Source organism: Lagenorhynchus albirostris, chromosome 16 (genome assembly GCF_949774975.1).
Source record: "Lagenorhynchus albirostris chromosome 16, mLagAlb1.1, whole genome shotgun sequence".
Classification (NCBI taxonomy): Eukaryota; Metazoa; Chordata; class Mammalia; order Artiodactyla; family Delphinidae; genus Lagenorhynchus; species Lagenorhynchus albirostris.
In genome coordinates, this window is record NC_083110.1 from 59,215,773 (window position 1) to 59,239,661 (window position 23,889).

General features: G+C 55.3%; 1 protein-coding gene and 1 long non-coding RNA gene across 8 annotated transcripts in view; one reads left to right on the plus strand and one right to left on the minus strand.

Moving 5' to 3' along the window:
* SH3PXD2A (SH3 and PX domains 2A) overlaps positions 1-23,889 on the minus strand; it is a 248,697-nt gene that overhangs the window by 61,130 nt on the left and 163,678 nt on the right. For 4 of the 7 annotated variants that reach the window (XM_060125289.1, XM_060125291.1, XM_060125290.1 and 1 more), the window contains 2 exons: positions 13,464-13,508; positions 6,495-6,626 (listed from right to left, as the gene is read on the minus strand). In XM_060125289.1, coding sequence (XP_059981272.1) covers positions 6,495-6,626; positions 13,464-13,508 — 177 coding nt within the window. Of the gene's footprint in view, positions 1-6,494; positions 6,627-7,474; positions 8,524-13,463; positions 13,509-23,889 lie in introns of those variants that run through there. The other 3 variants (XM_060125293.1, XM_060125295.1, XM_060125294.1) reach the window with 2 other exon arrangements.
* On the plus strand, positions 8,059-9,467 carry LOC132506692 (uncharacterized). The gene is made up of 2 exons (XR_009535933.1): positions 8,059-8,539; positions 9,294-9,467. It is a non-coding gene; the product is annotated as an uncharacterized LOC132506692 (long non-coding RNA).

Here is a 23,889-nt window from a genome sequence, read left to right on the forward strand (position 1 = left end):
TGCCTTCCTGTCTTAGGGCCTCAGTGGGCCCAGCCTTCCACCTGGCACTCCACTCACATGGAACTGGAACGCCTTCCCCTCTCTCCTATCTAATCCCCCTCTCTCCAAGGCCGAGCTCAATGTCTCCAACTCCTCCAGGCAGCCTTTCCCGACTATGCTAGTCCCCTTGCCCCCAGCACTTCAGTTTTGTGCCATGCAACAGAGCCACTGAGTGACAGCCAGCATGAGGGTATCACAGGTGGGCCTCTCCTCTTCCCGGCCTTGCATGGAGCTCCTGATCCCATGAGGTCTACTCCTGGGTCACCAAGGGGAATCGGACTCCAACTCTTCTCCCTGTCACGGGCTGGGCCAAGGAGAGCTGCCAAGCAAAGGCTCCAGGGGGGCGACTCTGGTCCCCAGCATGGTGTCCTGCTGTCATTACCCTGTAGTAAGCTCCCTCCATGCCCTACCCACCTCACTAAACCATCAGGGCTGAGAGAATCTTCAGACACCATGAAATGGGGAAACTGAGGACACAAGAGGGCATCTAACCAGAGGTGAGTTCCAAAGTCAGTTTGTGGTAGAGCTGCCCCAGTCCAGCGGTCTTACTAGCAACTATCACAAACTGAGCATTGAATTCCTCTTGAAGCAGCATATATTGATAGTAACCCTACAGCGGTGGGTACAGTTATCTCCTTTTTGCAGGTAAGGAAACTGATGCCTAGAGGATTCAAGTAACTTCCCAGGGTCACCACTAGTAAGTGCCAAATCAATATGAAAACCAGGCTTACCTAAGTTGAACCCATATCTTTAATTGCTAGGCTGTCGGGCAATCTCACTCTCAAAACCATCTCCAGCCCAGGTGACTAAAGCTGGGCTGAGGGGCCCAAGGCTGGATTTGGACACTCACTTCTGTAGATTTATACTCGATGGCCCCTTCCCTTCCAGGCAGCTTCATGAAGTGGGCAACAACCGCACACCAGAGACAGTCTTGGACCAGAACGGACTTTGGAATTGCTGATTAGCCTGACACAGCAGGACCATACATGTGCTGTACTTAGAGAGAGAAGGGTGTCAGATCAAGGCTTTCTGTCAGTTGGGACAGGACCTCGTGGGGACCGGTCACCACATCTAAATGGGGCTGGCTCACTGGAACCAAACACTTAAAAAGCTGTTACAGAGTTAAGAGAGTTAGGTCACTTATCTGTAATGCAGACTGCAACAAACCTGCCCTTCTAGAAAGAGCCTATCCTCACTTTATTGGGACATGTCTTTTCAAGAGCAGATTGGCAATCTGAATGACCAATCAGCAGGTTCCTTAGTAAGCACAGACTCTAAGTAAAAGACACAGAAGATATATAGGAGAAGTCCATTTAAGACAGCGGAAAATCTGCAGAGCTATCCCAGTCTCACAGTACAGTCCACCCACGAAGTACCCAGCATGCTCACATTAATTAAGTTTAAACTCCATAAAGGCAGGAATCGTATGGGTATGCACCCAATCGGCATAGAGCCTGGGACAACAGAGGTATTCAAGACTTGAGAAATAAATGAAAGAATGAATAAACGATGAGTATATACAGTGTATTTCTCACTTACAAAAAGTCCGTGTAGGACCAGTTATAACAACGTTCATGAAGAAATACCTAAGTAACAGGATAGATACATCTTCAGTGTTAAGAAGATTCCAACTCACAAAATACATGGCTGAAGAATGCATCATCTTTGACAACACAAAATAATCATTATGACACACAAGTCTGAGGGGAAAGCTTATTAGTCTGTCTTCTTGATAAAGATATTCCTCAAATAATGAATAGTTACATTTCATTGAAGGAAAAAACAAAGCCCATGTAGGAAGCATCACTGTTCTCTTAGACTCATGAGGAAATGGATCCCTGCTTATATCACACAGTTAGGGTAGCATTAGATCTTAAACCTAACAGACTCCTGATTCTTTGTTCTCTTTACTACGCACAGCTGCTAAATAAGTAAAGTAGATGCAGCCCACATGTTCTGGGGTTGTTTACCCCCCATTACCTCCTCTCGTTAAACCTGTGCTCCAGCAGCCACTGCTGAATAGGTTGGCAAGGTAGCCATGTTTATACCCCATGACCCTTCCCCCGGACACAGCTGATTGGCCCAGGGTTGGACACCTGATCTAAGGTCTGCCCATCCACTGGCTGGCCAGAAACTAATCAGATTCAAACTTCAAATTTTGAACTCAGAGAACCAGAGACCATTGTCAGCTGGTGGCAGTTATCTCAATAAACCAACAGCAGGTGAACAGGCCACTGTTACAAGTGAACAGCAAGACAAGGAAGGTTGGTCTGCAGTTAGGAGAAGATGACAGCTGGACTTTAAATCCACATGGTACCCAAGAAGAGTAGCTGCTTTGTCTCGTGCCAGCTTTCTGGTTCCCAGTCCTTGTGCAGCTGGGATGTACTTCCCACCCTTGGGATTCTGGTGAGATTTTCCCGAATCCTTTCAGTAGATTCTTGAGCAAGTCTAAGTGGGCATCTGTCCTCTGCTCACAACTCAATTGGAACTAAAGCACTGACTTTGGAGGGGACTGAAGATTCTCAGACTCCCCAAGGCTTAGTTTTCTCACCGGTACAATTTCTCACCTGGATGGACCAGGAGCTCAAAACTTCTTGCCAACACAATGCTTTTACCTTAGTCGAATAGCTATGTGCCTCCAAGGAAGTATAAGATCTCCCAGGGTGATCACACTAGTGCCAGGAAAGATGCACAGACCCAGAGAAGGAAAGCTGGAGCAGCAAAAGAATGAGCATCTGCTGACTCATATCCCCACATCCTCCCCTGGCTCCTAACCCTGAGAGAAGGAAACCATCCTGGAAAGTTGGAAGCAGCTTTGCTTAACACAGAAATCAGAGCAACTGGGACCCTGCCATCACCATTCTGCCAGAAGTTAGACCAGATTTTGCCTCCTGGAAGGTAAAGCCAATGTGGTCTTTGAGGTGTAAGAATGTCCTACAAAGGTGGTATCTCAGGCATTGTTGCTTATGTCAGGGTGGAGGGGTTTTCAAGGACAAGACAAAAATGGTTGGCAAAGCTAACAAAGTTGCTAATCTTTCTGCTAGATTTGTCCTTGATCAATGAAGGAAAAGAGTCCTTTTCTGGCTGGGCCCCAGGCCCACTGTTTGATCAAAAATGCTTTCCCTGAAGCCACTCAGGTCCCAACACTGTGGGTGTCTTTGACTTCTACCCATTTACATTCCCTAGAATAGGCTTGTCCTTGGTGTTGGGTATACACCACCCTCAGGTAGCCCATGTCTGTCCCTGACCCACAGCATCACCAGCTCAGTGATGATCCCTCCCAGGATCAGCCCATTCTCACCCCTCCCCACACTTCCTCTGTATAAGGGAGAGATCTCAGCTGTTGGGACTTTAGGGAAATGACTTAGCCTCTTAGCCTGTTACTTCAGCCACAAAATGATTAGAGTGCTTTCTACCACAAGGGGTCATTCCATGATGCCAGTAAGATGATGCATGTGAAGTGCATGGCCTAGACCTGGTGTTTACTGTTTACGATGCTGAATTGCCTTTCATCAGACACATCTCTCTTTAGACCAATGAGATTACAGAGCATTGGCACAAGCACACTTCCAAATCCCTCAGGGGCTGTGGTCCCTGCCAGAGGGCTCTGATGAGCAAGCAGAACCAGAGATGGCTGGGTCCCTCTTTGAACATTCTACGCGAGGGGCTTTCAGCCAAGCGAGAAGGGGACACAGGCAGAGTCCTGGCTCCCAGCAGGCAAGGCAAGGCCCCAGGGGGCAGGGTGGTGCTAACTGGGGCTACTGCCCCAACAATTTAAGTGGAAATGCCTCAACACACCCACCAAGTCCTAAGGTCAAAGGCATTACAATTGGGTCTTTGTTCCAGAGTTCAAAAGCCTCACTCACCACTCCTTCCAAAGCCAGCTTGCAGGATGCCCAACACACCTCCCCTCCCCCTGCCGTCAGCCATCCAGCTTCCTTGAACTGGGAAACCACCCTCCCAAGGATCTGCAGTTGGCCCTCTTCCTTGCTCCCCTCCACCCACTTAGTTTCTCTGGTTACGCTGGTTGTACACTCTAGGAGGCCTCCTTGTTTCTGACAGCAACAGACGGTGTGGGTTTGCACCGTGGACACAGCACTCCAAGGTCCCCGTGTACATATCTGCTGCTGAGCAGCTGTTTCCATCAAGGGGAGAGACACAAAGCCCAGAGAATTGGGAAGGCCACATTCAGGGTTCTGTCTACCCAACACCCAGGGCCCTAAGGAGTCTCCCAGCCTCGGAGCCCAGATCTGGGAGGGGGCTTGGGGAGGTCATCTACTCCAGGCTCTGTTTCCAAGCAGCCACAAGACTGTCTCCATTTTACAGAAGGGAGAGTTGAGGCCCAGAGGGAGCAAGGGGCTTGAAGTCACCCAGCCGGTACATGGTAGTGGGCAGAATCCTGCTTCTAGAGACGGCAGCTCCCTCAGAGGATCAGTGTACCAGACTGGGCTTCTCTGGGGATTCAGGCTACCCGAGCCCCCTCAAACAGCCATCGGGGACTCCTCAGGAGAAGGAGGTGCCTAATACTTTGCAGCCTGCCACAAAAGCCCCACTTCGTCAAGGCTCTCCCTCCTCCACTCCTAGGCAGGGTCCTGGATGTGGGGTGGGAGGCAAAGGGGAGCAGGGAGTCTGATAACAGCTGACTGCCTTTTGTGTGGGGTCTCCTCTTCAGCCATCCTGGCCAGTGGCTGATACCCAGAGACATGGGGGCTCACTCCTCCTGCTGCTTTAGGGCTATACAGCTGTGCTGGTGACACAAGGCAGAGGGTCCCTAAGCCAGACGTCTACTTTTGAGCAGCCCTGACCTTATATGGAAAAGCTGACACGCCTTCCTTTGGAGCAAGCCCCAAAACAAACATCTCTCTCTCTCCTCAGTGGGTGTCTCCAATCCCGCCATTAGAGAGCCCTTCCTCTGGGTCTTGAGGTGCTTAGGGTTCCTAGGGCCAGGCCCCTCTGACAATGCAGCTTGAGTGGGGGCGGGGAGGTGGGGCTGGTACTGTGACAAAGGCTGAAAGCCAAGCGGTGCAGGAAGGAGACCAGTGTGGGCACCTGGGGTGAGGGGCCCAGGCCTTTATGCTCGTGACAGCCACTGCCAACCAGGCACAAGGGCAGAGCCTGCCACCTCTGAGGGGAACAAGCTTTGAAGACTCCAGACCCAAGAGGGCCGTAAGTCAGGTCTTTGTTGGCATCACGGCCCTGTTCTCAGAGAGCACAGCTCTTGAGACCCCTGCAACAGGAACCTAATCTCACCTCCCCCAGGAGGCCCACTGGGATTTCCTCAGTATCTCTACAGCTACTTGCTGCCCACAGGCATAGGAATCAGGGGCCCAAGAACTGTTCTGTTCTGTTTTTGACTTCAGGTGACTCATTTCCCCTCAATTTTTCTGTGCCTCAGTTATTCTATCTATAGAATGGGCACAGACAGCCTTTGATCTGTCTTCCTGTCAGAGCTTAAAATACTGGAGGGGAATAGAGTGGAACAGGAAAAGAAGAACAGGCCCCTCCCCTCTGGGAGTGTCCTCCAAACACAGCTCAGAGAGGCTCCAACGCGCCCGCATGCACGGGGGCCTTCCCCCACAGCAAACCGAAACCAAAACAGAACACCCCAGGAACCAGTTCAAGCGCCAGCAGGTCATAAGCAAACTGATGATGGATATCCTGGGCCAGAGTTCACCCCTGGCTCTGCAGGGGTCACACACGCCTGCACCTCAGACCGACGGACTCAGGCCCTCCTCTCTCCACCCGAGAGACCCCTGCTGCCAAGGGCACTGAGGCCTACACGGTGAGAACCTTGGAACTGGCAGGCCCCTGGACAGCCAAGACAAAGCCTCAGTTCCCAATGACAGGGCGGCTGCTGCAGGACCCTCCCTGGCCCCAGGACCTGATTTCATCCCCCTGTCTGGGCCCTCTTCCCAGGGCCTGGCGGCCTTCAGCTCAGCAGGGGGCAGTCAGCTCACCGCCCAGACACTAGCCAACCTCCACAGGCCTGACCTTTCCTCAGACAACCTGCCTGAGGACCCGGGACCCCTACAGTGACATCATGGCCTGCCTTCCCCACCAACCAGCCGGGTCCTCCCACCCCGGCCTTGTCCCCAATTTGGAACATGGCCCCAAGGGAGAAGCTGCTGTAGGATGCCCCTGAGCTGGGAGCAACCTCCCCCGGGCCTCAGAGGGCACAGGGACCCTGAACATGGGCTGGACAGTCGTGCCCATGCTGCCACCCTGGCCTTGCATTAACACAAGCCAGTTAATTACCCCGAGTGGTGGAGACATTCTTCCACCATCAGGCAAACTGCTGGCCTGCAGCCCAAACCAACAGGGGAAACTTCAGCCTCCTCGGCCCTCTCCCCGCCAGATGGAAATAACGTATAGCTGCAGAGGTGGGGGAGGAGGAGGGGAACAAAAACCAGCCGGGCTCCTCGCCCGACTGGCCGGCCAGACAGCTGGGCACTCACCGCTCTCGTTCTTCTCGATGACATCCACCACCTCCCCGGCCTGGAGGCTCAGCTCCGAGTTCTCCTGCTTCTTATAGTTGGACACCACCACGTACTGTTCCAGGATCATGGGCTCGGCGTGGGTGTCGGCACCTGGCGAGGGCAGAAAGCATGCGGTGAGCCAGCGGCCAGCCATGGCCCCGCGGCCGGGGCGCCCCCTGTCCATCGGCCTCGGGGGAGGCTGCTCGGTCGCCAGCGCCGCTCGGAGGGGCCGCCCGCAGCCAGGGCTCGCAGCTCGCCGGGCCCCAAGGACAGGCCATATAGCAGGGCCCCACACCGGCCCGCTGTGCCGCGGGGACCGGGGGACATGGGGAGCCGGGGGCCAGCGGTGGGGGGCGCGGAGGGAGAGACAGAGACGAGACAGAGGCCGAGGGGACTCAGAGGAAAAAGCCTGCGGCCGCGATGAATTAATCACAGCCCGGCACGAGGGAGAGGGAGTCGGAGGAGAGGCCTGGGGCGGACGTGGTCTCTCCGGACCCCTCGGCCGCAGGGGTGCGAGGGGAGGGCCGCAGGCGGGTGGGCGGGCGGGTGGCCCATGGGGGCTGAGGCCGGAGCAGAGGCGAGAGGAAAGGCCAGGCGAGGAGGAGGGCTCGGGCCTCTCCCCAACCCCTGTAAACCCAGAGAAAGAGAGTCAGCAGTCCTCCCCTTGGGCGGGAGAGGGAGAGAGCGGGAGAGGACGGCTCCACGGCAGGCTGGGCCCAGGCGAGAAGTCAAGAGGGTTTGAGGCCGCCAATCACTGGGGTTTACTCGCAGCCCTTAAATAGAAACACATGAGACCCATCGAATGAGGAGCCGGGGGTGGAGGCAGGGGAGGGGGAGGAGGGCCGAGACTGTTTACTTGAAACCCAAGAAGAAAGTCCCAGCGCCAGCGCTGGAGAGCCCAGCTCGCCCCCCGCCAACTTTTCCTCAAGTTCGGCTCCACTCCTGCCCCTCGGGCTTACCAAGGTGCGGCCACTGAGCCCACGGGCCTGGTCCCCCGGGGACCAGCCTCAGGCCCGAGCCCCCAGGCCCGCTTCCCAACGGGGCATCGTCCGGCCTGGCTGCCGCCCTCCGGCCACATGGAGACCGACTCAGCCTCCCTCTGCCTTTACGCTCTGCTGGGGCTTGTGGTCAGGCTCCCGGAAGCCACCAGCTGCCCTCTCCTGGCAGTTTCAGGAGCTTGAGGGGTCAAAAGGTGGGGCTAAGCAGGAAGAGGGCAGGGAGCGAGCAGCTTCTCTGTCCTCTTTAGCCACTGGATCAGTGCAACATTTATTAAGCAAACGCCAGGCTGGAAGGTAGACAGACTGGGTGCCCATCTCGGCTTACTGGCTGTGCGGCATTGAATGTGCTGCCGAAAGCTCTCTGCGCCTCACTATTACCATCACTAGAGTGCAGTGGGGACACAGCACCTAAGATAACACATGGCCGGCTAGGAGCTGAAAGGATCTATGAACCACAGACCCACTGGTCACCTCCTACAGGAAGCCTTCCCAGACCCCCCTCTCCATCTCCCCGGCATAGAGGAATTCCTAGCATACTTCTTAGACTCTGTGTCTATCACCCTATACATCTACCAGTCTCCTGAAAGGCTGGGGGCTTCACACCACCAGCCTGGCTATAGAAATGGCTGAGAGGGTCCCCCCTTGGTGCTTCAGCCCGTAGCTACCTTCCCCACATGCCTGAGTCTAACTTGGCAAATGTTCTATGCCAGGCTCATACACTGTCCCATTTTGTCCCCACAACAACCTTGTTACCTTCCCACTTCACAAAAGACACCTCAGAGACCCAGAGAAGACAAGAGGCTTGCCCCGGCTCACACAGTTGCTATGGAGAGAACCAAATTCACTCAGTGTTTTAGGTTCAAGCCCATCTCTCTTTCCATTACAGAACTGTCTCTGATTTGTTTCCAGACATCCCATTCTCCTAGCACGATGATCCTCAACTTGGTCCCACAAGATATGGGGAGCTTCTAAAGCACACTGATGCCTGAGCCCCACGCCCAGAGATGCAGACTGAATTGGTCTCAGGTATTTTTTAGACACCCCCCCCTCTCCCATGGTTCTCATACACAGCCAGGGTGAGAAACGCTGCTTGGATCTTTGGGTCTTTCAGTGCGGGAGGCTTCATCCAACCTAGGGTGGGGTCGATGGAAGGGAAAGAAACCCACTGCACCTGGCAATTTTCTCCCATGAGGTGCAGACCCTGCAGCCCCAGCTCAGTCCTTTGGAGACCGAGGAGGGACCCTGTCCCAGCTGAGGCCTGCCACATGGATGTGCACAGGCACTGCCCCAGGCAGCCCATCCAAAGCCAAGATTGTATTTCAGGCCAAAATGCAACCAACAGCTAGGCAGCAGGGTGGGCCCTGGCTCTGCACTCAGATTGGGCCAGCTTCTGTGCCTACCCGTGCTAGCTGCAGAGGCAGCGCTGGGCACGGCGCTGACAGACTACCTCCCGCTGTGTCCCCGGGGGGGGGACTGGTAGTGAGTGCACCCAGCACAAAAAGGGCCAGCCCCTGCCCTTGTGGGACACAGGGGCTCCCTTTCCAGTTTGTGGGAAAGGAAAACTCAAGATACAAACAGAAGACAGGAGTTCTCCAGCTGGTTAGAGAGCTTCCAAAGCCTGAGAGCCCAGATGATGCTGACAGTTAATAGCAAGCTTTCATGAGTGCTCACTACCTAATGCAGACCATATCTGAGCCTCAGAACAACCCAGGTGTAGGCCCTTGTTCTAGCCCCATTTCACACACAGGCAGACTAAGGCTCATGAGGCAATTTTCCTAAGGTCACACAGCTGGGATGGAACCCACGTCCTCCTGACACCGCTGCTTGCGTCCTGACTCACGTCCTGTCTGTGGCCTATAGACAGCCACTGACCCCGAGGAGGGGCCCTGCCTCGTCCTACCCACCCCACATCTGACACATAGTTGCTGCTTAATAAAGACTGGAGTGTGGGTTTCTTCTCGACTCTTGTAGCATCTGTTGACCAGACCACAGTGCCCACTGGGGGCAGGCACTCTGTAACTGTTGGTGAAATGAATGAATGAATGGACAGATAGATGAACAGTGATTTAACGGCTTGCTTTGAGCCAATACAGATAAACCAGGCAGGGCCTCACCTCCGAAATCTGGGAAAACTAGAGAACTAAATTCTGGAAGGGAGAAAAAGGGGAGATAGGGAAACAGAGGCAGGGAGAAACAAGGAGTGATGGGTTTGTGGCCAAAAGCTGCTCAAGAGGATAAGCGGGGGGCTGGGGAACGGAGAGACATCAGGTCATTTTAATCCAAGCCAAGGAAATCTGAGGCAAGATTTCAAAGGGGAAAAACCCACATACTGCTCCCACCTCCACGCCGCCCCGTGGAAATTGGCCTGAGCTTTCTGAAGACTGACACTCTGGGACACAGGTAGAAAAGTTAAGAAAACGTTCTCCAGGCGTTCCAGAGCACAGAAGACAGGCAGTAGCACACAGCCTCGGGGACGGACAGATGGACACACAGGCAGACACTCTGTCTTCCTCACTGCCCTCCCCTCCCCCAGCACAAGCTCACGCTCTCTGGCATCTACCTCTTAGGGTGTTGCCTGCCCAGGGCTGCTCGGACGGGTGTGAGCTGGGAGCAGGTATCCAGATGAGAAAACACTCGGCAGGCAGGCCGGTGGGTGATGTCGTCCCACAGAGGCTGCTCTGGATCCCCTCCCAGCCAAGGCCTGGAAAACTGGGGGCTGAAGGAGTCAGCCCGAGGGAGGGGGAGATGCAGTGGAGCGAGCCTCCTGTCTTCAGATAGGAAGCGTTTGGCAGTGGCATGGAGAAGGGGAGTACTCCTTATAGAGAGAAGAGTCCCTCCCAGATTGGAAGGGGACTTTCTGTCAGGGTCTCATCCATCTCACCTTTGTGCCTTTCTCAGAGCCCCTGGCTGGATCTGCTGAGGCTCTGGCAGTGCCCCAGAGCCCTGCCCCACGCTTGCCTCACACCTGCATTCCTCTAGCTACCAACTGGATGGACCCCTGGCTCCTGCCTGCCAACTTAGGCTTCTAAATGAGGCTTTTGCTAAGTCAATCCACTGCTCCAGCACCTTCACTGGGTCCCTGCTGCCTAAAGAAGAAAGGCCAAATTCAAGCTCAGTCTTTCTTGACAACCTGAGCTCCCCAAGTTCCCTGACACACATCTCCTCTGATCCAGGCAACATTCATTTATCCAACACACAGATATCAAGCACCCACTGTGTGCCAGTCACACTCTTCTATGCTGGTTCTTATGTCCAAGCCTCTGCTTTAGCTGTTCCCCCTGCTGGGAATGCCTTCCCCTTTACCAACCCCAATTCTACCCAACCACCTCTGCCCCTCCAGGAACCATCCAATCACTCAGCTACAGTGCTTGCTCCTGTCATGCACTGGATTTTCTTGTGGGGCACTGCTCCCCAACCAGATCATATGCTTTAGACAAGAGTCTCCCTGATGAGGGTAGACAGACGCCTCAGGACTGGAGCCATAGGACACGGCACCAGACACAATAATTGCCTGAGAGTCGTGACACGAGAGCATCAGACTGGAGTCTGAGGGTCTGAGGTCCAGTCCTGCCTTGTCCTTATTAGCTCTGTGACTCTGCAGAGGACACTTAACCTCTCTGAGCTTTAGCTTCCTCATCCATAAACAGGAACAATAACAGTACCTACTTTGTAGGGTTGTTCTGAGCATGGTATAAGGTGATGGGGTTAATGCCCTATGTAAACTGTAGACTGTTTATAAAGCAAACAGGAAATGGGAGATTTGGGGAGGAGAGGAGGGGCTTAGGTTCCTCTGAAGCCTCAAAACCAGCATGCAGGGGCTTCCCTGGTGGTGCAGTGGTTAAGAATCTGCCTGCCAGTGCAGGGAACACGGGTTCGAGCCCTGGTCTGGGAAGAGCCCACATGCCGCGGAGCAACTAAGCCCGTGCGCCACAACTACTGAGCCTGCGCTCTAGAGCCCACGACAGGCTGAGGCTGCGTGCTACAACTACGGAAGCCGTGCTACTGAGGCTGCGTCCTACAACTACGGAAGCCGTGCTACTGAGGCTGCGTGCTACAACCACGGAAGCCCTTGCGCCTAGAGCCCATGTTCCATGACAAGAGAAGCCGCCGCAATGAGAAGCCCGCGCAACAAAGAGTAGCCCCCACTCGCCGCAACTAGAGAAAGCCCGCGTGCAGCAACAAAGACCCAATGCAGCCAAAATAAATAATTTATAAAAAACAAACAAACAAACAAACAAACCCCCAGCACGCAGGTCAGGGCAAGGGCCACGGTTGCCAGGAGAAGCGGCCATGGCTCTGTTCCTTCTCATGCTTTTCTCAGACCCCACCTCCTGGCAGGCAGCGAGCATTTGCCAGCTGGAGAGCCGTATCAGAACCCCCAGGGCCCACTTATGCATGGATGCCAGCCCAAGCAGCCTGAGGCCCCTTATCCACAAGGATCCCCAGCGTCAGCCCCTTACCTCTGAGTGTCCAGTCTCGCTGAACTTGCCAACATTCCAGATGGGGAAACCAAGGCCGGCCCAGAGTGACATGGCGACTTGCCCAAGACCCCGGCCCTGGTCTGGCGGTTTCCCCCAGCCCACGTGGCCTCCCCTCAGGCTCTCTCTCCAAACAGCTGGGCTCATCCTGAGAAGCCAATCCCTACGGTGGCCCCCGTCCCAGGCTCCCCACGCTCTCCATGATCCCCCAAACCCTGGGTGTCCCACCAAGGTCCCTTCAGTCTCTCACAACTGATTCCTCCCAGGCCAGCCTCAGCCTGCCGGCCTCTCCATAGGCCCTCGGGCAGCCAGGCTATACGTTTGGTGAATAAAATGTATCGTTGTGGGCCAAGTGGGCTCTGGCTCACTGTCTCGGGAGAGGGAAAAAAGGGACGGGAGCCCAGTGATTAGCTCAGGCCGAGGCCCTCGTCACAGGCAACATGAGAAGGATGACTGCGAGGGGCTTGGGACAGGCAAGAGGTCCTCTGCCTGCTGCCTTCTCCTCTGCCCCGCCCACCCAGGCTGTTCACCTCCCGTTCCCTGCCTACGGCTGTGAGGGGAGGGGCTGGTCCAACCCCCTCCCCTCAACCTCTGACCTTTCTGTTTTCTCCCCCAACCCCGACCCTCACCTCTGCTCTCAGGTTTGGGCTGGGGAAGGAGGGCCAGGTGGCACTCACAAAAATGGAGGGGCTTCTAGAAGACCCTTCTGGAAATCCCTTCCCTCTACCTGATACCATGTCCATCTAACAGCTGAGAACACTGCTGTCCAGGTTTTTCTACCATTGTCCAGTAAAACCAAGGCTAAAGGTAAGCCTCTGACCTCTGTCCCAGCTCTGCCCAGACACAGAGCCCAAGCCCAAGTCCCTGAGGGCTATGGGTGCCCAGGAAGCCCAAGGTCCTGAAGCCCCGAGACCAGAGGCAGGTCCCAGCTCTGGATCCCCGGGGTGTGGGGGCTGCGACTTCATTGCAGTTACGAGACTCCCCACCCCCCTACCCACCGCTGCCTCAGCTGGGGTGTTGGAGACTTCAGCTCTCTGCCTCGGGTTAACAGCCTTGAAGGGAGACTAATCATCTTCAGCTGGCCCATCTCACAGGGTGGAAGGTGATGGGAGCCTCACTACCACCTGAGCACCTTCTGTGCCCCAGGCTCCTGGTGAGATGCTGCCGCATCTGCTTAGGGAGACTCGAGAGGTTACGTAACCCGAGACCAGGACGTGGCAGAGCCGGGATCTAAACCCACACATTCCGGGTCCAGGGTGCATTTGCTGACACACTGTGCTATGTGGTCATCACCCACCAAAGGGCTCCAAGGCTGGATCTGGGACCTAAAAAGGGTTGAAAGGAAGGCAGAGGGGACGGCCGAGAAGACGCCAACATGCTGACAAAGAGCTGCCACACATCACAGGGCACCGGCTCCGTGGGCCTGCATGCCAGGGACACACATGTTCACACACATGCACACCAGGCAGTACCTGTCACGTTCTTCTTAGGAGACTCAGCCCAGCTGGAGAGCCACACTTCCGAGTCCCCCGAGAACAAGCAGCAGCAGGAGAGAAGAGAATCAGAGGAGAAGAGAGAACCGTTAGGCAGGCAGGAGGTCCACACTGGGCCGAGTGGTTGCAGGCGCTGAGTCGGCCGCGCGGGGCGGAAGGCGGGGGAGGGGAGGGGAGGGGAGGGGAGGGGAAGGGAGGGGAGGAGAGGGGAAGGGAGGGGAGGAGAGGGGAAGGGAGGGGAGTGATTTCCTGGCCCTGGAAGTGCTGCTGGGCGTGGGCCTGAGTGATTACAGAGGAGCTGGGACACTGCTGGCCAGGACGGGGATAATGAGGTGTCTGCAAAACGCAGGAATCCTCTGGAGCACAGAGAATCCTACACGATCCGGGCCTGGAACAGGGCCCGTGGGTTATCGCTGCCCTGGAGAAGGCAGCCCAGACCTTCCCCCCGGCCATGTGGGTGGCTGGCCGTGATCCTCACCAGGCCGGCACGCTCAGCAGCGTGGGCCTGGAACCTTAAACGTCAGGTCGGGGAGCCCAAGGCCAGTCTCCAGCCACCGCACCACTGGGCCTCAATGTCTTGTCCAGCCCTAAGCATTGAGGAAGGCAGACAGGCCCTGGCAAAATGCAAGGAAGCCTCGTTTTAAAAAGTCTCACACCCCAACTCCAACCCAGAAGAACGGGGGCCTTTAGCGACCAGAAGAAACGAGGGCTCTCGTCCAGGCTCAGACAGCCACGTGTGATCTGGGCCCCAGGTTCCTCATCTGTGAAATGAGGTTAAAAGTTGTCTTCCTGCCGAGAGGGAGGAACCATGTCAAAGCACCTAAAACAACTTAAGATCGTGAGATGTGATACGGTAACATTATGAGGCAAAAAGCTCTTAGCCTAATCAATGGTGTGGACATTTCTAGAATATCAGAGGGTCCACACGTGATGCTGACAGTTTACCTACAGTGAACAGTGGCTCACTTACACCCAGGTCCTTGAGCTGGGAACACACCTTTTGCCCCATTTTACGGGGGTGGGATCTGAGCTTAGACAGGGGAAGGAACTGGCCCAAGTCCCCAAGAGGCCAGAGTAGCAGAGCCAGAAATGGAACCAGGTCTGGGACACCCCAGCTGGTGCTTCCTCTGCTGAACTGCTCACTGCCTCCAAAGGAGAACAGCGTTGGCTACAGTGGCTACAGCGAGAAGGAAACGTGGAGATGCAAGTCGGAGAGGCAAGCCCTTGGGCTGCTTGCCTGGTGTTGGCCAGGAGAGCGGCCTGATAGATAGTAATGGTAATCATCACAGCAGCAACACTTATACAGCATCTACTGTACACCAAGCATTGAGCTGAGCACTTACATATAGTAACTCATCTGTTTTTCATGATAAACCTACAGTGATAAGGAACTCCCTCCACTTTGCAGGTGAAGACTCTGAACCAGAAGTTAAGTAACTTGGTCCAGGTCACGCAGCTAGTACAGTGTTCATCTCTTGTGGTGACACAGGCTTCAGGCCTCAGTCTGATGTCGCTCACCATTTAAAGCACCTAACTCTCCCTCGCTCAGCAAGCCACCTTCCGGTTGCAGGCTGGCTCACCATGTAGACCTGGGAAGCCTGGCCCTTCCAGTGCTCACTGTAAACCAACAGAGTGGGGATCCGCTGGAGAGGTGTGGCGCGGCCTCTGGAGTCTGTCTGGATTCAAATCCAGGCTCTGCCCCTTTGATAAAGTTACTTAACCTCTCTGAACCTCTTCCCTGGGCATATCCCATGGGCTTGGTTCAATCAGCTCTGGGGGGCAGCAGGAAAATCAGGCTCCTGGAGTTGCAAGGACGAGAACCAGATGGCATTTCAATACTAGACGCATCAAGAAAATGCTGGCGCACAGAGGCGCTTCCCACAGACACTGGGTCAGCTGGAACTGGGGGTAAAGGGATTCTGGGGGACTACACCCACAGACAGTCATCCTGTGGCCAGAGTCTCTGACCAGGCCCAGCAGCCAGAAGCCTCCTGGGACAGCAGGAGCCATGCTGGCCCAGCTCTCATGCCCTGGCAGGGCCGCGACAAAGCAGACACAGTCCGAGGCTTTCAGCTGCTGTGGTTGAGGTGAGGGGGTCTCAGTTCAGAATGTGGGGCTTCACTGTCTGGTGCCAGATCTTGCTGGGGTTATGACTCCTTGATGCTGTGCCCCAAACGTAGCCAAGTGGCTGCCACCCAGCGAGGCCATCCTAACGCCCCTGGGCAGGCCTAACGCCAGACCCATCCCAACACCAGCTGGCCGCACCCAGCCCTGGGCTGAGCCAACTAAGAGGTCGCCCACACCTCTCTCCATCTCTGCTGGCTTCGTTACTTTGTACACTTCGCTTCGGGTTCTTCCGAAGGAAATGTTTTGGGAAGTGCTAATGTCCGTCAGTGAGCCAAGGGAATTCATTTGGCCTGGGCCTGGAGGACCCAGGAAGATGTGTTCTGCTAAAACAGGGGTCGACGGACTTCCTGTGAAGGGCCAGAGAGCCAATATTTTAGGCTTTGTGGGCCACGTGGTCTCTGTCGAGACTACTTACCTCTGCTGTTACAATCTGTAGAGAAATGAACGAGCTGTGTGCCAATAAAACTTTACTTACAAAACCACATGGTTGGGGTTTCCCTGGTGACGCAGTGGTTAAGAATCCGCCTGCTAATGCAGGGGACGCGGGTTCGAGCCCTGGTCTAGGAAGATCCCACATGCCGCGGAGCAACTAAGCCCGTGCACCACAACTGCTGGGCCTGCGTGCCACAACTACTGAAGCCCATGCACCCGTGCTCCGCAACAAGAGAAGCTGCCGCACTGAGAGGCCCGCGCACCCCAATGAAGAGTAGCCCCCGCTCACCGCAACTAGAGAAAGCCTGCACGCAGCAACAGAGACCCAATGCAGCCAAAAATAAATTAATTAATTAAATAAATTTAAAAAAACCACATGGTGAGCTGGGCTTGGCCTGTGGGCAGTGGTTTGCCAGACCCAAGGCTGGGAGATGAGGTTGTCAGAGAAGGGGAGCTGCTCCAAATCCCCAGGGGAGAGAAGTGGAGGCTGTTGGCCCATGTGGACCAAATGCTCCCGAGGCCTTTGCTCCTTGGTTGGTTTTTTCAACAGTCATCTTGAAGGGTCCGATGCCCTTCTGGGCCTTTCGGGTTTGGGCATTTGGGCAGGCCACGGAGGGCAGACAGGAAAAGATCCCTCAGCCTCTGGAAACCGAGCCCCCACTCCTAAATGTGGAACAAGCTGAACTCATGCCCACCCCCTTCCCCCCCCAATAAGCAGGCCTTCCCTCTTTCCAAAGGAAAATGGGAAGCGGACCAGAAACGAGCCTGTCTTTAAAAAAAAAAGCCTTTTTAAAACATGATTTATTTCCCAGTCCCCTGGATCCGCAGAATTAATCCAGTTCCATGGCTCCCACCCCAAATTTCCCCCCTTTGGAGTGCCTTCTCTCCAGCCCAGGGCGGGAAGGACCCCCCTCCGCCTCATTGCGATGAACAGAGGAGTGGCCCCCTGGCTTACAAACCCTGGCCCCTCGGCCAGGAGGCAGACATGGCTGCTGGCTCAGGACTGGGAAAATGGTGAGAAGGAGAGACGGGGCAAAGGAGCAAAAGACAGGCGCAGCCAAATGAGCAGCTGTGAGTGACACAAACCAACTGCTTCCTGCCCTCCCTGCGGTCTCGACCCCCCTCTCTGGTGACAGAACCAAGGGCCCTACAGAGCAGAGTCACGGGGCCTGGTGGACAGCAAGGGGCGTGAGACTGGGAATCTGCACAACTGGTTTTGCTGAGAACTGGCTGTGTGACCTTGGGCAAATGGCTTGACTTCTCTGGGCCACATCTGTAAAATCAAGCATTTTGGGCCCACTGATCTCCAAGATACTTGTTTCATGTTCTAGACTCTTCCAGTAGTAACCTGCTAGTCTCCATAATGCAAGTACACCACAGTAGAAACAAATCTTTCCAGAGAAACAGACCACCTTTCCAGGGAAAACCACTTGAACACACGCTCAATATAGGAGACTCAAGTGAAGAAGTGCCACAGTTCGCTCGGGAGGCACATGAGACAGAGGAACTGGAGCAAGAATTTTTTAAAAATCTTGGTTCTTGCCCTTGCCCTCTCGCTTAGCTCACTGATTCTGGGGCATTTAGCAAATCTCTGAGCCCCTTTTCCTTCTGTGAAATGGGGATAAAAATATCTACCATGTCTTTTTCGTTGTAGGTCTGCTTTAAGAGTGAAATGGGGCTTCCCTGGTGGCGCAGCGGTTGGGAGTCCACCTGCCGATGCAGGGGACACGGGTTCGTGCCCCGGTCCAGGAAGATCCCACATGCTGCAGAGTGGCTGGGCCCGTGAGCCATGGCCACTGAGCCTGCGCGTCCAGAGCCTGTGCTCCGCAATGGGAGAAAAAAAAGAGTGAAATGGCCTAGTGCCTGTGAAAGGTTTTGGAGGGATAGGAATTAGGCCCCTGGAACACAGAAGGGGAGTGGGTGACAGGGACAAAGCTGATGACTAAAGCAGTGTGTGCCTGGGAGACAGAAGGCATGGAGACAGGGTCCCTCCCATGGCCATCCCACAGGACTCATGTTCCTGCCACAGCCACTCCTCCTGGCCTGCTGGACCAGCAAGAATCCAGGCCCAGAGAAAACCAGGTGCCTGCAAGTCCTGATGACACTTAGGTGCTGAACCTGACTCTTGTCAAGTCCAGGTGATTATGAGAAATCAAAGAACAATATTACAGGGGCCCCTGACTTTAAGGACGTTCCCCCCAAACACAAATACACCCGAGGACTACGTTACAAACAACTGGATAGACTTAAGTTAGGAGAGGGACTCCTACTGCTCTGTAATGTTTCTTTTAATGTTGAGTAACTCCAGAGCAGGGAGAATTGGGTTCAATTTACCCAAATGTAGTCTCAAACCATGCTTCCAGAAATTCTTCCCTGGTGTAAAGCAAGTTCCACCCATCCAAACTAATAAATCCAGAGTGGGCTGAAAGCCCAGGTGGGAGAGACAGGAGGACAGCCAACAGCATAAACTCCTCGTAGAATGAAAGCAAACCAAGGGCTCAGTGGGACCAGGGCAGGGTCACCCGCCTTATCGGCTTACACAGCCCCGGCCCTGAGCTCCTGGGAGGGGAGGAGGAGCAGGGCCCCTGCCGGGAATGAATACCCCCCTGTTGTCTCTGTGTCCTTCCATTCTTCAATACCTCAGCGCACTTGAACACTCAAGACCTCTCTCTCTTTGGGAATTCTATTGTTCTTACCTCACTGCAGCCTTGAACTGGTTTCTAAATATCTGTTGTATTCTAGTCTTTTCTCTCCTTTTGTACAACTGAACCTTACATAGGGCTAGATTTCTTAAATTTCCTAGACTCCATATGTTTCTTTTCCTTTTTGACTAGGCCACCAGGGAACTCAGCCACTGCTTTCAGGTCATCAACTAATTAGGGCTTGACAGCTGCTAGCCCTGTTATTTTATTTAACAGTAGAAGGAGAAGGAGCTACTTTTTCACGAGAGCACATCCCTTGTGGCAGGCACTGTGCTGTCATAGGCATGAAGTAGCTCAAATCTTTACCAGAGCCCTCGAGGGCTAACAGTGCTTCACAAAGAAGTAGCAGCTTGACCTACATGATATATAGGGCCTGAAATAGGTCATCAAGCTCAGAGCAGCAGAGACAGTGGCACAACAGTGAAAGTGATACAAATGGCATCCGGAAAAAGCATGGCATGAATTAAGATGGTCAAGACAGAGAACAAGCAATAACTCAAACACGACTTCCAGTCCACAGTCACACGGGTGGAAGCTGGGGAGTGTCCTGCTGTAAGGTGTGTGAGCTGCCACCCACAGGGGCAGCTCTCTGCAGCCTGCTCCGGGGTGAGCAGCAGCCTCCAGCTCATCAATACCTACAGCAAGAAAAACTCATGCCCTTGGACTGGGGAGGTGAGGGGTCAATGCTGCTACACCAGCAGCCCAGACCCCTGGCCCTGCCTTCTACGCTCACAGCCTCCAAGGCAGGGGTGGCTTCAGGCGGTGTGATCTGCTCAGGCGCACAGGGATCCATACTTAGCAGGGCCCTGCTCTTGGTTTAACACCCTCTGTTCCCAATTTGAAATCTTTAATAATTTATGAACAAGAGGTCGCCTAAATCATGTAGCTGGTCCTGCCCAGGGCCTGAGGGTTCTGAGCTAAATAAAGGCTGGAAGGAGCATGTGGGGACTTAGGACCAGAGAGAAGTTTGCCTAAGATCACACAGCAAGTTAGTGGTAGGGCTGAGGCTAGAACAAGCATACCAGTTCCCACTTTCTTTCTTTCTTTTTTTTTCTCTTGCGGTACGCGGGCCTCTCACTGCCGTGGCCTCTCCCATTGCGGAGTGCAGGCTCTGGATGCGCAGGCCCAGCGGCCACGGCTCACGGGCCCAGCCACTCCGCCGCACGCGGGATCCTCCCGGACCGGGGCACGAACCCGCGTCCCCTGCATCGGCAGGCGGACTCCCAACCACTGCGCCACCAGGGAAGCCCCCCCCCACTTTCTTTTAATTAATTAATTATTTATTTATTTTTGGCTGCGTTGGGTCTTCGTTGCTGCGCGCGGGCTTTCTCTAGTTGCGGTGCGCGGGCTTTCTCGAGTTGCGGCGAGCGGGGGCTACTCTTTGTTGCGGTGCGCAGGCTTCTCATTGTGGTGACTTCTCTTGTTGCGGAGCACGGGCTCTAGGCGCCGGGCTTCAGTAGTTGTGGCTCACGGGCTCTAGTTGTGGCTCACGGGCTCTAGAGAGCAGGCTCAGTAGTTGTGGCGCACAGGCTTAGCTGCTCCACGGCATGTGGGATCTTCCCGGACCAGGGCTCAAATCCGTGTCCCCTGCATTGGCAGGCGGATTCTTAACTACTGCGCCACCAGGGAAGCCGCCAGTTCCCACTTCCTTAACGTGCATTCTAGGTACTGGGTTAAACATTTGACTAAACGTTTAATCCTTATAAGAATCTGTATTTTACAGATGCAGAAAGTAAGCCTCAGGAAAGTTAAGCTTTTTCCCAAGGCCCCACAGCAAAGGAGTGATGGGTCAGACTTGAGCCCAGGCAAACAGGTTGGGAATGGGGAACAAAGGGGCCTAAAAACAGGGGACCTCATTCTCTGGATCCTCCCCAGCCACTGGCCAAGGGAGGCTCAATTATTTCTGTTGGGCTTCCCTTTGTAAATGCAGCCATACTCCTTTCATTTTACTCTCAGTAGGAAGGGGCCTGCCTCCTTCTCCAGGAGCTGCCTTTCCCAGAATCCAGAGTCCATGTCGGGGCAGCCCAACCCGGGGCAGGAATGCACCGCTGACCCTCTGACCGCTGAGCCATGCAGTCAGAGCACAGTCAGTCTCCCGGCTCAGGTGGGGAAGGGGGTGCGTGAGGGCTGGAGTCACTCCACAGCCCCTTAGGGACTAAGTCCAAGGACACCCACCTAGGCCAAGGCGGGCCAGCAGAGACAGCCCAGCCCCAGTGGGTGTGGGCAGAGGCCCAGGCTGCCCCCGGGAGCACCGCAGCTGCCCAGGGGGGCTGCCCTGACAGGCAGGTCTGCCTCCTTCTCCCACCCTGCTCAAAAACCCTCAGCTTCTGGTTAAACACAGGTGCTGTGGGCGGACAGAGGGGCACTGTGTGCGGGAGGCCAGCAGGGCTCTGAGCCTCTGCTCCCACAGCTGCTGCCTGACCCCATAGTAGCCCCTGGGGTGGCGGCCTCCCCCTCCACTCTCGGGCTCTCACCTCTCCCCATGCCGGGGTGCTGGTGTGCACAGAAGAGACAAACTCAACACTGTTCAGAGTTCCCGGATCCCAGCCACCCCCCTCCCTGGGGTGGCTGCCTTGGTGGTCCTCCCCCACTTACTGGGGTATCCCCCCTCCCAGTCCCCCACCCACCAGCTCCCCCCGCCAAAGCCTGTGAGGAGGAGGCAGCGGCAGCAGCAGAAACAGAGGCCAGTGGTGCAGGATGGAGTAAGCAGCCGCTGCGTCTCCAGCCCCCAGCCTGCCAGTCCACCCCTCCCCTGGCTCACCCTCCACAAGAGCCCTGAGAGATGGAGTCAACAGCGGTGGACCCAGGCCTGACAATCCCACCCCAGGGCCACAACAAAAGCAATGTTTTATTTGCCCCAGACTGGACTTTCACTAACAGATTATAAATAATCAACCGTCAATTATCTAACGAGCATCTACCACATGCCCAGCTGGAGGCTCCCGGCTACGACCCGCTGACTCTCCAGCCTCAGGGACGGGGCGCAGATATTTACCATCAAAGACACTCTCCCAGGCACTCCTGACTGCTCCGGGGGTCATGTAGGTTTGGGGGAGGCTGCGTGGCTCCCTCACCCACCTGCCTGTTGCCACCAGGGCTGCCACTCAAGTGTATCCTCATCGCCCCAGGCTGCCCAGACCCTGCCGGAAAGCTGGAGCCAAACATAGCAGGCAGGGCCCCGGGTGCGGGCTCGCGGGGGCAAGGGGGGACGCAGCAGGGCTGAGACCTGGAGGCCTCGCATCTGTAACTGGACCCACCTTTGGAGCAGGGATCACAATACTCCAGCTGACATCTGGCTGGACACTGCCAGAGGAGGATGGGGGTGGGGATGAGGGGGGCAGGGGCCAGGGGCAGAGTTCACCTGTGAACTGAGGTTGAGGGCGACCCCCTTTTCAAGGTTTGCAGGCCGCCCTTATCTTGCCCTGGGCAGGGTCTCTGTATTGTTCAACGGGTCCCTGTGTCAACGGGCTCCAGAACGTCTGGATGGCGTTGTAGTCCTAGCAAGTGTCTGGCACGTAGTAGGCGCTAATCAAAATTTGTTATGAGTCTCTCCAATCAGATCTGAAGTTCCTTCAGGGTCTCAACCCTGTCAGCATCCTCACGGCACACCGAACACAGTAGGTGGTACCCAGAAAGCCCATGGTGGCTGTTGGAAGGACACACACTCAATGCCCTGAGTCCCAAGGGTTTCACGGGGAAACTGAGGTCCAGCTGATACCACTGCTCCAGGGCCTTCTTGGCCCCCAGGGCCCTGCACTTCCTCTAGTCTAGGTTTTGGCTGGGGTGGCCTGAGGTACATACGGGCATCCTCAGGCCAGGAAAGGCCCTGAGCCTAGCTGGTGCTGTGCAGAGTAACTCATAGGCAGGCCCCCAGGCCCGGCAGAACATCCCTGGAAGGCTGCGGGCTTCCAGCATCTGTGGTAAAGCCCTTCAAAGAGATTTTAAAAAAATTTTCTACATAAGCAATATGGTCTATGGCAAGATGGATGCTGCAGGAAATGGGAGTCTGAGCAAAAACAACTGGCTTATCTATGATGTCTGGTGGGAGCAGGGCTCAGCAGGGCTCGGGGCAGCCTCCCAGGGTGTGTGGCTGGAGCCTGGGGCCTCTCCTCACCCCCATCCCTCTCCTGCTCTGCGTACATTTGGACCAATCCCCTGAGCTCTCGGATGCCACGTAATCAGAGCAGTGTGAGTGTGTGTGTGTGTGTGTGTGTGTGCGCGCGTGCACGCTCACATGCTCACACACACACACACACACACATATCACTGCTTGGGAAATCCCCACATCTGGCTCTCACTGAGCTATGCCCAGGAGGCCGCAGCTGGGAGGGCCTGGAGGACAGGAGAGGGTCAGGAGTGTGCGAGCTCTCTGGGGAGCACCACAGCTCAGGGACTCTGGCTAATACTGAGCTTCCGCCCCGGGGAGAAGCCCGGAAGGAGACCGGTGCTCAGAGGGCTCTGTCCTGGCTCGCTGCACAAGTGTGAGAAGCTGGGGCCATTTTTCTGGGTCCCCCTGGTCTTTACCTGTGCCTTGAAAGGGCTGCTCTCTCTGTCCTGTCAATCCCGTTGAATCATCAACTACGAGGGAGACCCACTGGATGAAGATTTCCCCAATGGAGACCCGTCTGTTGTCAGGTACTTAACACTTCCGAGTGCCAGGCACCTGGCTGGCCGGGCCACGGCCCCGCAGCTGCATGGAATCAGGATTCATGCCCTCCTGTCACAGGCAGGGCATGTGTCCCCTAGGAGACCAGTGGAAGCCAGAGTCCTCCTAACAATAAGGAACAGGTCAGAGGCGACCTTTGGGGCAAGTTCTCTCCAACCCAGGCCCATGTATTAATTTTATAATTAGAACTTTTTAAGCTTCAACAACTTTAGTGAACGAGTGACCGTCTACAGTGGTATCTCTGCAGCGATACTGCCCAGCAGGTACTGGGGGGATGTGGAGGATGTGCCCCAGCCCGGTTTAGAGGATGTGAGACGCTTGCACGGCCAACGCTAAGACTGACCAGATGCCTCTGCAAGCCGCTCTCCCTCTTCTCCGGGCCGACTCATTTAAAACCTCAGGGAACCGGGGGTAGAAGGTCTCACTCAGCACCCCACCCACAGGCCTATCTATGCCTCCCCTGGGGAGGCTCCCTCAC